We start from the raw sequence: 15,072 nt of genomic DNA on the forward strand, positions 1-15,072 counted from the left end.
AAATAATGTATACTTGTTTGATTGATGTATCTATTTTTTTTAAGAAAAAAAACTTACAACACAAATGAAACATGAAGCTTTTTTTTTCTTTCTTGTGTAGTGGAGTTTGGTGGTGAGAGTAAGTGGATATTGTTGAATTTTTTTTTATGTTACTTCAATAGGAAGTACATAGAATGGATTATTTATAGGGTTTTAGATACACTATTTGTTCTAGTTCTTCTCACAAGGAGTACTATTTTTAATATTTCTTCAAATTTCTACTTTAGTACTCTTCTTCAAGTGATTTCTTTTGTTCATAAAATTGGGGTAAGGAAGGGGAAATAGGGGAGGGATTATAAGATGAGAAATCGAATCAGAATTGCGGATTTCTGAGTCTGAGGTTGCATATGAAATTAGAACAACCTCTCCTTCCTGATATTCAAATGAGGGTAGAGGTTCAGTTGGTTGACCAACACTATCTCGATCCTGAAAGACAAATATCTTTCACACATACATATATCATTTAATTATGGTTGATATGTAATCTCACTTAATTATTTATTATCTTATACAATATAAACATCGAATATGGGTAAATTTTTACCTTGTGTCATATTAAGAACCTCGGTAGGTGTAAACACTGCAACATACTCTGTATAATCCTATGTTATCCAAACACTTGACATCAATGACTTGCCAATTTTGAATATATATCCTTTCGTCTTCATAAAAATGAGCATGTACTAATACATATAAAACCCGCGAAATGCTAAAATAAACAATGTTAGACATGTCAAAGCAATGATTATTGATCAGCAAACAATTTTTTATGAACCTACTAAATATTAGGTCAATCAGAGTCTGTCAATCAAATATAAAAAATCAAACTTTGTCTTATCATACCCCATATGTCCATGAAAGTTATTTCATTATTTTCAACTTCAACTTAGAATGAAAGTTATTTTCATTATTTTCAAAATCTTTTTCAGAAAATTCAAGTGAAATGTATCTCCAAGACTCCAAATACAAATTCAACCTCCAAATATATTTTTCTCAACCTTTACTCTTTTTAAATATTATTTTTTTTCATTCATAGTTGAAATAAATCAAATATCCTTTTTCGACTTCAACTTAAAAAAAAACTCTTATGGAGTCTTTTGCAAATAAATAGCCATACCATCTATAGTTCTTCTAATTTGTCCAAAATACTGTACCATCATACTTTTCTATAATAATCATTTTTTATAACATCATTTTATTATAACAAACAATTTTTCTTTAATATCAATTTTTATTTTATATTTTACCTCTATTATAGCTTTATACTTACTTATAAACAACAATATCCATCATTGCAACAATACACTCTTTCTAAAATTACCTCTATAACATCCATGTCATTTCTTGGGTAATTTTTATCTAGAATAATCATATAAAATATGAATGTCAAATATTGTTATAAGTGTATAACAATCAATTACTGTTATAGAAAGACTTGTTATAGAAAGGTTCGACTATATGTGTTCTTTTTTTCTCATATATAAGTAAATAGCAGTATTATGTTAAACATGGCTCTCTAAAAGTAAAATAAATTACATGCTTTGGAAGAGCGTTTTTGTATACATCAACCCTGAAGGCACATTTTTACTACTTGGAAAAAAATTTACATGTACATGATGATAGTTCCAAATATGGAACCACAAAGAATGACAATTTACATATTTCTCTTTACTAAATCAGTATCACAGTATACAAAAGCAGCCATTGTCCCTTGACTTGGCCGAAAAATCGGAGTATCAAACTTGTTAGAGCCTTCTTGGTCTGCATAAAAAATGGTGTTCATTCATAAAGTCGGGATACATCAGAAGTGAATCCAGAATTCAGACCACAATAACAACAACATATCCAGTGAAATCCCACAAGGTGGGGTGTGGACCTTACCCCTTCCTCGTGGAGGTAGGTAGAGAGACTGTTTTCAAAAGATTCTCGACTCAACTGAATCCAAAACTCAGAGCAAGTAAAAATCAGATTGATCTTATTATATACTTAGATCCTTCATTCCAATTTATATGACATAATTTGAATCAATATGGTGTTTAAGAAAGAACTAAAGACTTTTGAAACTTGTGTTCTAAGACGTGCCATAACATTTGTGTGGATATAAAGCTTTTGAAACACGTGGCCTTAAACATGCCATAACATCTGTGTGGTTATAAAAAAAATCATTAACAAGTCTGTTGGAACGGACTAAGAAGGAAGTGTCGTATAAACTAGAGCAGAGAAAGTACATTTTATAGCCGAAAGAAATGTGTTCAGAAAGAGAGCCACAAGGTTAAAGGAAGAGGGTAACAAAGGCTACTTACATGAGCTCCATGGTTTATGAATCACCTAGCAGTTTCTTCTGGCTCGGCTACCTGTGGGTGTTCGCCGCCTGTTTTAACCAACATTAGTATTTCAAGAGGTAATAACTTCTTGCAGAATCAATCTTGCATATATTGCTAATATAATCTGTTCCGTAATATGCTAATACTAATAAATGACAGTTTCTGATATATAGACATTTGCATGCACCCGTGGTGAAGCCAAAATTTTCACGAAGGGGATTCATAATATAAAGAAGTAAATAAACGAAGAAGCTAAGGGATTTAACATATACTATAAGTACATACAAGATAATTTTGACATTTTATATATGTACAGTATAATATTTTCGCAAAGGGGAGTTCGGATGAACCCCTTGCGCCCCTTTGCTTTGCCCCTGGCCTACACCGCCTGCTATGTATTGCTTTAGAATTATTGTTGGAATGATATTTGCATGTAGTCATCAACAGGATTCAGAGATTACCTTTTTAAGATACTTCCTGTGAAGTTTCATTGCACCGGTGCAAGCCTTTTTAGCGTCCAGGTTTCCGTTAACATCATTGAGTATCTGGAAATAATAAGCAGACGATTAAAATATGAATCCATGAAGGGAAAATAATAAACCTTACCAAGAATGAGTATAAATGCAATTGTATTTAGTCCATGTCATTTCTAATTAAAATGACTACCGTTCATATGTTTTTCTTGAATTTTTAGTGTTTGAAAGTGACTTTCCATGGACTTCTTCTTGTTTCACTGAAATCAATTTAAATCCCCACCTAGATTAGTACTACAAGAAAAGATGCATGGGTATTTTCAAGATTTTCATGACACGTGATTATTGCCAACGTTGACCCTGTTGCTTATGACGTTTCCTACAAGAAGACATTAGAAAGAAGTGTCTAACTAATATCCACTGACGGTAAGGAATTTTAACACTATCAGATCACCTTTACCTGCTGTAGTAGCATGTATCCTTTAGGCAACTTGACAGTGTAAAAATTTCTTCACATTGTCAATGTATATTAGTTAAACTTCGAAATAGTACTTAAATTAAACTATGTAGTTAAAAACCTTAACAACGTCGTCCAGTCCTCTTGCTTCTGTCAGCAATTTATCACTCTTGTCTTTCAGGACACTGGCTACTAGGAAAACGGAAATAGGGAGGGGGGCTTCTGCAGCTTTGCCTGCATTTTTCATGTTTTCTCGCTCAAATTTCCCAACCTGGCGTGACTTTGCTTTTGATTTAGATTCGTCAGATTTGTCCGCAGCTAATTCAGGGTCTTCATATGTAAGAAACAAGTCTGGATCATATTCCAGCGCCCACATCATCTGTTCAAAAAAGATCAAGACGGAGCAAAGAAAATTTAGGAACAATAAGAACATGATTTGATCGTCAAATAAACAAACACTGGATAGCCAAATGGAAAAGCAATCTGAATAACAGGTCCAAACATGGAAAAGTTTTTTCAGTAGAGAAACCTTACCTCCCAAAGATATAATGAATCACAAAAAGAAAACTCTCGACGGAACAAAACCATGAGCATCCGGACAGCAAACAGGTAATCACCTCCACCTAATTTATCTGTCAATCCAAGTTCCGAAGGAATGCACTATGTTACTTTTATTCACAAGGAGATACAAGGAAGTATTTTTAAAAAAAGAGAGAGATAATGGTCAAAAACACATATGAACCATCACTTTCTTGCAAGTTTCACACCTCAACTATCATTTGTTCTCTTTTCCTACCTAAACTACCACCGGTTGTTCCATTTTCCTACATGAACTATCACAATAGATATGTGGCCTAATCTGCTTCGAGGTGTGTTTTAATACATAGTTGGTGATAGTTCAGATAGGAAAATTGTACAACTTATAGTTGGAGTGTGGAACTCGCGAACAAGCAATAGCTCAAGTGTGTTTTGACCATTAACTTAAAAAGGAAAGGAAAGAGGACATCATATTAACAACTTATACCAGAGCATCATGTCTTGATAGAAAGGAAGTTATAACTGTCTGCTTAGTGCATAGTATTTAAACATTAAAGTAAACAGAATTACCTAAGTGTTGGTGAAGTTTGGGATCAATAACTTGAGTTACTGAAGCTAGATTATTTAGCTGCGATTCTACTCCGACAGAACTCTCAGTGTACCTGAAATTTCCTCTCTTTGAAGACACAATAGTGGGTATCAGTCACAATAATTGCAAAAGTATATAACATACAGTAACACATAACTGAAGATATGGCTCAAAATATGGTGAGTGTAGTAAGAACAAAAGTTTATAACCAAAATGAAATAACAGACAGTAAATCTGCTAGACAAGAAACTTATTAGCTTATGATTGTTCCTGCTACATCATTCCGACTAATATTCTGGTCTCCAGACCTCACTGTGCACTGGGTATGTTGTTGTTGGTATCATAAATATACTCCACTTCAACTAGAAAGGGTGAAGAATTTTCCTACATGTACCATCTCATATGCAGCTTTTCTCACGATATCATAACATGAGATTATGGTTGCATGACAATCTTAACATCTCAACATCAGTTTAAATTAGGATGCCAATTAAGGTAACTCTGCTTTAACATGGAAAGCAAAACATGTGCACAAACAGGACAACTGCGGGAAGATATTAATAGCGGTTGGATGGTCATATTTGGGATAGATAGCACACTAGAGAAATAGTTATAAGAGATTTCCACCCAATATCTGGTCCATTCACATGCTCGGTATAGTCCATGTTGTTGCAATCTATGTGTGTGTTGCATCGTAGCAAACACCATGGGATGCAATTTCTCGAACTACTAAATCCATTTATGATGACATGTCTAAAGTATAGTCCTATATTCTTATAGTTAACGCTATTTTCATGGTAAACGTGACCCAATCTTTTAGAGAGGTTGGTAGGTAGTCAAATGTTGTCTACTTCCCTTGTTAGTATTATTAAAATTACTCTCCTGCTATCTTACTGTTTAATTTTAGTATTATCCGTTATTTTCTTTGTTTAAGTTATCATATTATTTGTCCTTTCTACTGTTCTCTTCTTCATCGTTTTCAGCATGATTTCTTCGCTAATGTATTTGTTTTACATACTTGATTTTGATATGTGTTACGTCTATCAGGAACAGTCTCTCTACCTTCATAATGTAGGGGTAAGGTTGCGTACACACCACCCTCCCCATACCCCACTTGTGAGGTTACACTGGTCATTGGGTATGTCGTTGTATCTTGAGAAAGCGCACATATCTGGATGGTACTAAAATTCAGGTAAAGATGAGACCAAAAGAGATGCTCTGCAGAATGATAATGTTGGCATCCAGGAAAATTTGGTGAACAAGGAGCATCACAATTCACAGTCAATAAGTAATACTTGGAAAACACATATTTGGGAAGTACTTTACATCATCAGATATGATGTAAGAATGCTGTTTGAGTAAAGATTATGAATATATACCAGTCTTCTCATTAAACGTTCAAAGCACCAAAATGCATCTGCTTCATCATCGAGAAGAATAATCATTGGAGAGCAAAGATCACTCATCCCTGTTCAGCAAAGTCAAGATCTTTAAAGATTTAGAACAAACAAGAAGCAAAAAATAATAGATAAGCATATCATCACATCGTTTAAAAGAAGCAACAAGTATGCCACACATCACATTGGTGCATGGTGGTTGAAATGGAGGTTAGCATCTGGTGTCTAATGTGATTAAAGAGGTGAGCATTAGTTAGACTGTTGCATAGGGCGGAATGTTGGCCAGTCAAGAACTCTCATGCCCAAAAGATGAAAGTTGGGCAAATGAAGATGTTAAGATGGGCGTGTAGGTTCACTAGAAGAGATATGGTCAGAAATGAAGATATTTGGGGAAAGGTAGAAGTGACCTCCATGGCAGACAAGATATGGGAGGCTAGGCTGAGATGGTTTGGCATGGAAAGAGGAGATGCACTAGTAAGGAGGTGTGGGAGGTTGACTCTGGAGGACTTGAGGAGAGGTAAAGGTAGGCTGAAGAAGTATTAGGAAGAAGTGATCAGGCAGGACATAGCAAGCCTGCAGCTTATCAAGGACATGACCCTTGATAGGACGGTGTGGAGGTCAAGAATTCAGGTAGAAGGCTAGTAAATAGTTTTGTGTCGGGTCTCTCCGACCAATGGTATTAGTATTGTTTTCCGTATTTTTACTACTGCCATGTTTCTCACTCTCAGTTTCCTATTACTACTTGTTGCTTCATATGCCTCTATTTTCTTACTATCTCGCTATTGCGTATGTCTTCATTACTGTTGTGTTTTTACTTTCTTTGAGCCGAGGGTCTTTCGGAACAACCTCTCTACCTGAAAAGGTAGTAGAGGTAAGGTCTGCATACACTCTACCTTCCCCAGACCCCACTTGTGGGACTATACTAGGCATATTGTTGTAGTTGTATACCATCACGTAACCTAAAAATATATCAACCGATCTTTATAGTTTTGGAACAAACAAGAAGAAAAAGTAATCAATAATTCATTGTGGCTCAGTAATTGTAGAACCGAAGAGAAACCAAGATAGTGAAAAAAATTAATTTCAAGAAGATATTGTGATAACCCACCTTGACAATAATTAACATCTTTGTCAAACCAAGCATAAACAGAAAGGATATCCCAAAGCTTCGATAGATTCTCTTGTTTCTCATAAAAGACCAGTGACCTGTCGGTTCGAGCCACATCGAGTCCTAGAATAAGCACGAACCCAAGAAATGAAAGGTTACAAGACATAAACAAAGAAAATATCAATATGAAGAGAAAGGAAACCGACAAGTACTCTCATATTGATCCATACTTCTGCAGATTGACTAGGAAAATAGATCAAGTGAAATCTACATATATAACCAACCTATCTGGTGTAACGAGAGTTTCCACTCTATTACTCTTTTGTCATCCTCCTTTACCATTTCATAATCATCGGAAGCACCTGTTACTGCACGGAAAGTAGAGGATTAAATCTCAACGTCATGAAGCATTCAACGACCTGACAGACATACACAAGAAAAAAGAGAGAAGAGAATGGAAAGGACACAAGTTGAGAACTCTACATCTTCATGATTACCATTTCCTTGACTACCTGAAGTAGCTTCTTTTGCCTCTTTTGCTGCTTTTGCCTCTTGAAGTACTAAAGGATCTAGAATAGGATCGCCGTCTTCTGTTATTACAGGTGCAGTAATATATCGACCACTTCCAATAACCGGAAACATTGTGCGGCATTCTTCTTTTAGTATAGCATATTGTGTCCTGAAAGTACACAAGAAGTGCATGTCCAGATTACCATTTAGAACATGGATAAGTTTCATTTTGACAGCGGAATGTCAAATTCTCATCAGATTTGAATATGAAGATAGTTTGAGGGTAGTTATTTCATAGTAGTAAAGCAAGATGAGATCTAAAGGACTTGCATCTTCAAAAACCGATGAGCTTCAGAATCCCATGCAAGATAGACTAAAGGGTCGTTTAGTAGGATGTATTAGAAGAAATGAGACATGTATTAGCTGTGGTATTATTTAATCCTTCGTTTGATAGGATTTTCAGCCTATATACAACTAATACATGTATTAGTTATACACCCTATTTAGTATCATAGGGTGTATAACTAATACATAGAGATACAAGGTTATTAATACACGGTTAAAGACAAAACTACAATTAATACACCAAACTAAACATTGGATAAGAAATAGTCTTAGCAAAACCAATCTCATTCGGGCATAAGTAATACACCCTTTCCAATATTATTCTTATACACTCTACCAAACGGCCCTTAAATGTCTCCCCGAAATGCAACAAGTAGAACATTTTCCAGACACTAGCAATAAAGATGAGATAGCATTCCTACTCGTGAAGAAATGGACCTTGCGCGTAACTCAACCACAAAAACAAGCTCATGATACGAGGATTGCTTAAAGACCATTTAAGAAGACCACAACCAATGTGGAACTAGACATTCACAAAAATCACCCAGGAGTGGATAACTGGAGTATGGATAAAATGACACGGGGAGCAATTTTGAGAAACATAACAACAACAAGAACCAGCAGGCCTAGCTATGATACTATAAAAAGAAATGAACCTTCAGCTTAATACCAAAAGCTAGTCCAAGATTGTATCTGGAGGATCACAACAAATTCTCTCAACCAATGTGGGACTTGACACTCTGAATATTTAGGAACATATAATCAATCTATACTTTTTTTCTTTTTGACAAGAAAATAAGCAATTTATGCTTTTGTTGGAAAAGAAAGTAAAGTACCTCCGTTGTTTTCGTATATCCTCTCGTTCTGCATGTGAGCTCTTTGGATCATAGCAACCAAGTAAGAATTCCCAAACTTCACCTCTAATTGATGGATGAATTCCCTAAAATGTCATGGATACGTGATGGTTACTATATTACTATAATAATCATCTCACATTGAATTATTTATAAAAAGAGCAATAGCCAAAAGCCAACATGACAAAAATGTTGAATAGAAATATTCGTGAATCATATGCTTACATAAACCTTCAGTCAAGCTTACCCCTCTATGAATTCGACCAAGTGTTTTGCCTATATCAAGATAACCTTCTGGAGAAAATGCAGCGCGCCATTTTCTTTCACTTAGGGTCTTCCCATTCTGAATAAGTAGATCATTAGATAGTAAACATTAGTAGAACTTGAGTTGTAGTGGAAAACAGACAAATTAGAGCAATTTCTTGAGAGTTAACAACAACAGAGATAGTCAATAGTTATCATCTCCTCTGTGTCCTCAAATGCTCGTCCAGCCTCCAGACAACACAGAATGAGGAGATACATACCCCCACCTACGAGGCTACAACCAGAACAAGAGGCCACTTTTACCTCTTTCGTTGTAGTATTTCTTGCAGCACAGTCGTCTATGAATTCCTACTACTATAGTACTATATATAACCAGGATATGAAAGGGGTTTATGGTTCACTCTTGCATCTCCATCCCAACCTCCATAATATTCCAAAACCCATCTTTTTATCCCCAACAAGCACATCATTCTTCCAAGCGTCAATGTATCTATACTACATGAGGCATAAGCTACTCCATGAATCATTTTATAAAGCCTAGAATGCATACCGATAATCCAAGGGGGGCTGTGCAATCAAACTACATGCTCCTAAAAAAAGAAGGAAGTACATCATTCTTCAATAACCACAAGAGCGTTAACAATCCAAGCTTTTGACGGCTCAATATGTATGTGCTACAAGCTGAAACATCACGCTTAAATCTCAACACAAAAAGAAGAAAAAGAAAGGGAAAAAAGGGGAAAGAAAACGAATATTTCCACACTTGACACTATGTCCTTGTTCATCTGCTTTATATTTAGAAATAATTCAACTTTAAACTCCCCATTGTACCTAATCAGAAGCTTTTGTAGTCCCACAAATGTTATAACATTTTTTATACCACAAGTTTCAAAACTATTATAGGCACACAACTGTTATGTCACCGAAAATAAGTTTCAAAAGTCTGTCTTTCTTACTTAAAACTGCATACCAAATCAAACAACATCAGATAAATTAGAACAGGGGGAAATACGAACCTTAATTCTAAATTTGGACTTGGGAACATCCTTACATTCCGGCCGAACCAGATAGAATGAATCAGCCGGAGCACCAGGATCCCTCCACATTTTTGTAATATCTAAACTTGCCATCTTTGATATAATATAAATCCACCCAAATCAATCCGAAAAATCAATCTCAAAAAACCCAGCACCTCACCAACAAGAAATAAATATGACCCAGACAACCCTTTGCTCTGCTGGTGGCTTCAAAACAACAAAAACCAAAAAAAAAAAAATCAATTATTCAAAAATTCAATCTCAAATAACCAGCACCTATTACCAGCTGCATCAAAATTTCAACAAGAAACAAATGTGAACCAAATAAACTTTGCTCTGCTGGCGGCTTCAAAGCAATAAAAACCACCAAAAAAAATAAACATTTTTTTATGAACTAAATTAATCCAATATTCAATCTCAAAAAAAACCAGCAGTAGCTCCTTATCAAGATCAAACTTTTAACACGAAAAAAATGTACAACAATATACCCAATGCAATCCCACAAGTGGGGTCTAGGGAGGCTAGAGTATACGCATGTCTTACCCCTACCTCGTGGAGATATAAGGTTGTTTCTGAAAGACCATCGGCTCAAGTAACACAAAACAAAAAGACAATACAAAGGTAGAACAAGACATAGCAAATAATAGCAAAAGCGTATCAGACCATACCAAACACAAAAATCTAATAAACGAAGCATAAGAAACAACAGGCAATAGCATTAATCGAAGAACAAGAAACTACAAGAATAATGCTAATACTATCTACCCACCAAGCCTACCCATATATTCTGTTGCTCACCTGGTAGCTTCAAAGCAACAACAACCATAAAAATCAATCAAAATTCAATCTCAAAAAACTCAGCTGCAGCTCCTTATAAAGATCAAACTTTTAACAAAAACAAATGTGACCCAAATAACCCTTTGCTCTATTAGTGACTTCAAAACAATAAAAACCATAAAATAAAAAGAACATTTTTTTTTCATGAAGAATTATAAATCAATCTCAAAAAAACCAGCTGCAGCTCCTTACCAAAAAACAAATGTAACCCAGATAATCTTCTGCTCTGCTGGTGGCTCCCAAACAACAAAAAAACCAAAACTTGAAAGAAAATAAAACAAGAAAGAGGGCTTTCTATGGGGTCCTTTTACTTCCTGATTTTGTTTTTGCTGTTCTTGCTGGAGGTGGCGTTGTGGTGGTGGGGGAAAAAAGATATTTTTTTTCTTCAAAAAGATTTCTTTTTTTCTTCTTTTTGTTGTAAATTTTCAGTTTTTATCACACTTTTCTTTGATTTGTTCTCTCTAATGGCAACCCCCAACACATCCACACACAAAATTGGCTGTTTAATGCTTTCAAAACTTATAAATTTGCCTCTTTGTGGCCTTACTTTTTTTTGGGTCTTCGTTTTCTAGCCATTGTTGTGGTTTTTTTTTCCCTGTAGAAGAAATTTAGCGAGGAAGACGGGGAATCAAAGGACTTGGTACCTCCAAATTTCCCTCCATACATGAGTAGGTACTCAATTGAATGGTCATTTTGAAAGGTCAATTTCATTTTTTACTCTTAGTTTTGTTCGGATCGACTTGGACGCACTTTAATTATGATAAAATTTTATCGGCATAGTGAATTTAATAAAGGGATCCCTTTAATAAATATGTGACTTGAATTGATTTGATATAAACATTAGGTGTAAATTAGTAGTTAGCTTTTTGTATGTTAGAAACGATTTTGAGAGGGTGAATGAATGATGTGGCGAGTATGACTTGAAATAAAAAAAGGTTATGTATGAGGTGACGAATGATGTGGCAATATTTTGATGAGTATGATTGAAATAACAGTTTGTTTTAAGAAGTTTATGTATGAGGTGGCGAATAATGTGGCAACATGTGGCGAGTATGATTGGAATAACCGTTTGTTTTAAGAAGTTTCTGTATGAGGTGATGAATGACGTGACAACATGTGACTAGTATGATTTAAATAACAGTTTGTTTTAAGAAGCTTTTGTATGAGGTGATGAATGATGTGGTAATATTTGATGAGTGTGATTGAATTAACGATTCGTTTTAAGAAGTTTTTATATGAGGTGACGAATATGTGGCAACATGTGGTGAGTGTAATCGAAATAACAGTTTGTTTTAAGAAGCTTCGGTGTGACATTATTTTTATGCTGCACTTTTTCACCAGCAATGTTGCTGGGATTAAAAATTACAATTACCATTAAGCTACGGACACAACATGTTGTTATTTGCTTTACTATATCATATAGCTATATCTTAACAGTTTGTTTTAAGAAGTTTTTGTATGAGTAATGAGGTGATGAATGATGTGGTAATATTTGATGAATATGATTGAATTAACGATTCGTTTTAAGAAATTTTTATAACGATCCGTTTTAAGAAGTTTTTATATGAGGTGACGAACATGTGGCAACACGTAGTTATTTGCTATGGACACAACATGTAGTTACTTGCTTTACTATATCATATAGGAATATATTAACATGATGTAAAATTTCTTAATCCGTATTTTGTTGACTTCTTTTTCTCTTTTTTATTTTAAACATAAAAAATAACTTTTTTCATTTTAATTTATGTGATACACTTTCTTTTTTTAGATTATTTCAAAAGAATAGTATTACTTTTCTATTATTAGAAACAACTTTAATTTGTAATGCTCCTTTTGTCCTTAATGAAATAATTTATAGGGGGACTTTCGCATATAGCCACTCAAAAATAGTTTAATTACGCTCCATAACTACAGCGTGCTAATTATGATTCGTAGCTACATGTTATAGAGAGGAGAGAGGTGAGCGAGAGAGGGCAGAGAGTGGAGAGAGGCAAATTGTATATGTATGTTTGTCGAATTGTTTATGTATATATATCAAATAATTGTATATATGAAACTAATATACATATGTATTTGTATATCTGGAAAGCGAGATTGAGAGAGGGAGGAGAGAGGCAAGCGAGATTGGGAGAGGGCGGAGAGACGCGAGCGAGGGAGGGCAGAGAGTGGAGAGAGGCGAACTCTGTCAGATAATTGTATAAATATAACTGATATACATATGTATTTGTATATCTGGCGAGAGAGATTGGGAGAGTAAGGAGAGAGGCGAGAGCTAGATTGGGAGAGAGAGGAGAGAGACGAGCGAGAAATGTCAGAGAGTGGAGCGAGGCTAATTGTATTTGTATATATGTCATACAATTATATATATATATATATATGTGTGTGTGTGTATAATTTGCATTTGTATATGTATAAAAGAGGACAAGTGACGTAATTAATGCTAGCATTAAGCTGCAAGCACGTAATTAATTCAAACTATAGCTATATTAACTAATTAACTAGTAGTATATGTTTGCTTTTCCGCGTAATTTTTTCTAATTTGTAATCATACAAACGACTTAAGATTTGTTTTAGATCTTCTCTTCAAAATTTTCTTTTCTTTTTGTCAAAATTTTTGAAACTCGACACTGAGTTTCTCTTACTCTTTGTTCTATTATCTAGATCATTTGAATACATATGAAAAAAAGAAGTTTAGATAATGATAATTTAAATCTTATCAAGAACTTAAAATTACAAAATAAAATGCATGTTGCATTAAAGGACGATATGAAAATCATACTGAAATCTCATATGATTTCATTGGTCTTTTCAGATTTTTATTGTTGTGAGTCAAAACATCAACATAAGATTTCATTTCTATTACTTAAATTATGCATGTGAAAATTTTTCAACCACTTTATTTATGTATGTTACCTAGAGCGTGAAGTATTAATAAATATAAGTAACTATGTCATTATCGAGTGTATTTAAAATATGAAATTCACCAAGTGCAATTATTGAGGATATTGTTAGATTTTTTTTTTGCACTAAGTTGTTATAATTTATTTATTTTTTCGATTCACCTGTCTTTATAAACTAAAAAGATGAATAACCAAACAAAAGTCCCAAGTTGCTATATATAAGGGAAAAATAAATTAAATATTTGATCGATTTAATGAACATGTCTACTTAAAGGCGACATGGCACCCACAACCTTTAAATCCTGAATCCGCCTCTGCTTGCACTTAATTCACTTTGCATAGACTCGACTTTACTTTTTAAAAGATAAACATCTTCAACTATATTATCATATTTTTTATATAATACTACCTCCATCCACTTTTAATTGTCATGATTTCTTTTTTAGAGTCAAATGATAAGTACTTTGACTAACATTTTACGAAGTATTTTTTCATCATATTGATATACAAAAAATTGCAATTTATACTACTTTTCATATAGTTTTTGAATATCTATTTTTTTGTTTAAAATATCAAATTAATGTAATTTGATTTCACTTTGAAAATTAGTCAAATTGATTTTCGAAAAACGCAACATGACAAATAAAAAGGGACGAAATGAGTATTTAAGATGCATACACATATTTGCATGCATTTTTTCGAAGATTATCAAATGCTAATTAATGACTTTACTACCCTCATAGCTTTGTTAGGTCCGTCTTTGTCCTCACCATAGCTTTGTTAGGGTGAAAAGAAAAGGATAGATAATGTCAAAAAATATATATAAAGTTGAAGTAAAATCTTTTTAATAATATTTAGGTTCAAAAAGATAGATAATGTCAAAAAAAAAAAAAATTGTTATTATAATAAGGTTTGGAATCCTCCATTCATCCCACTCAAAGAGGAATAAAAGGAAAGGGAGATACCACATTGGTCCCTATCCAAGTTATTTTTGGTCGAACGATAATATATTTAGTGTAATAATATATAAGTGAATTTTAAAAAGGATGGTGTATATTTTACTCCTATCTCATGAAAAGATAAAGAGATTATTTTTGATAGACCTCGACTCAAATAAATTAAAATTTTATTGATACTACTATTTTATCACATATCAAAACTAGATGACTGAATCTGCCAATTGTAGAAATAGTTATTAAAGTAAAAACTTGGAAGTCCTTCTATATTTTTTGTTTTTTTTTTATAATTTCTCATTTCGTATGCTTTGAAATTTTATGAATAATCATCTACCTTCATATATTTTTCCTCTTGAATACCAAGTTTTTATTTATGGTGAGTTTGAATTTGTGACATATGCTTAACCTACACATGATAGACTCGTTCAGGATCCCCCCTCCC

At 33.8% G+C, this 15,072-nt stretch overlaps 1 protein-coding gene across 2 annotated transcripts; it reads right to left on the reverse strand.

Moving 5' to 3' along the window:
* Window positions 1-1,531: 1,531 nt before the first annotated feature.
* LOC102588158 (TBC1 domain family member 15) lies at window positions 1,532-11,506 on the reverse strand. 2 transcript variants are annotated; one of them, XM_006352433.2, is made up of 14 exons: window positions 10,964-11,506; window positions 9,914-10,141; window positions 8,881-8,976; window positions 8,616-8,719; window positions 7,422-7,603; window positions 7,209-7,292; window positions 6,925-7,047; window positions 5,799-5,887; window positions 4,401-4,506; window positions 3,828-3,925; window positions 3,415-3,672; window positions 2,825-2,908; window positions 2,343-2,410; window positions 1,532-1,800 (listed from the first exon to the last, which is right to left on the reverse strand). In XM_006352433.2, the coding sequence occupies exons 2-13, from the start codon at window positions 10,025-10,027 to the stop codon at window positions 2,390-2,392; spliced, it is 1,359 nt and encodes a 452-aa protein (XP_006352495.1). In that variant the 5' UTR covers window positions 10,028-10,141; window positions 10,964-11,506; the 3' UTR covers window positions 1,532-1,800; window positions 2,343-2,389. The 2 variants fall into 2 exon arrangements, with proteins under 2 accessions (XP_006352495.1, XP_015166447.1); XM_015310961.1 differs by having other exon boundaries at window positions 7,437-7,603; window positions 10,964-11,505.
* Window positions 11,507-15,072: the final 3,566 nt, after the last annotated feature.

Source organism: Solanum tuberosum, unplaced genomic scaffold (assembly GCF_000226075.1).
Source record: "Solanum tuberosum cultivar DM 1-3 516 R44 unplaced genomic scaffold, SolTub_3.0 scf00149, whole genome shotgun sequence".
In the NCBI taxonomy this organism is placed as follows: Eukaryota; Viridiplantae; Streptophyta; class Magnoliopsida; order Solanales; family Solanaceae; genus Solanum; species Solanum tuberosum.

What these genes read in the sequence shown, in the direction of transcription:
- LOC102588158 (XM_006352433.2), bottom strand. Translation starts at nt 10,027, where the DNA reads ATGGCAAGTTTAGATATTACAAAAATGTGGAGGGATCCTGGTGCTCCG. An exon ending in ACTCTCGTTACACCAGATAG is followed by an intron (nt 7,048 to 7,208) that starts GTTGGTTATATA and finishes TGCTTATTCTAG; the next exon opens with GACTCGATGTGGCTCGAACC. An exon ending in ACAGGAAGTATCTTAAAAAG is followed by an intron (nt 2,411 to 2,824) that starts GTAATCTCTGAA and finishes TGGTTAAAACAG; the next exon opens with GCGGCGAACACCCACAGGTA.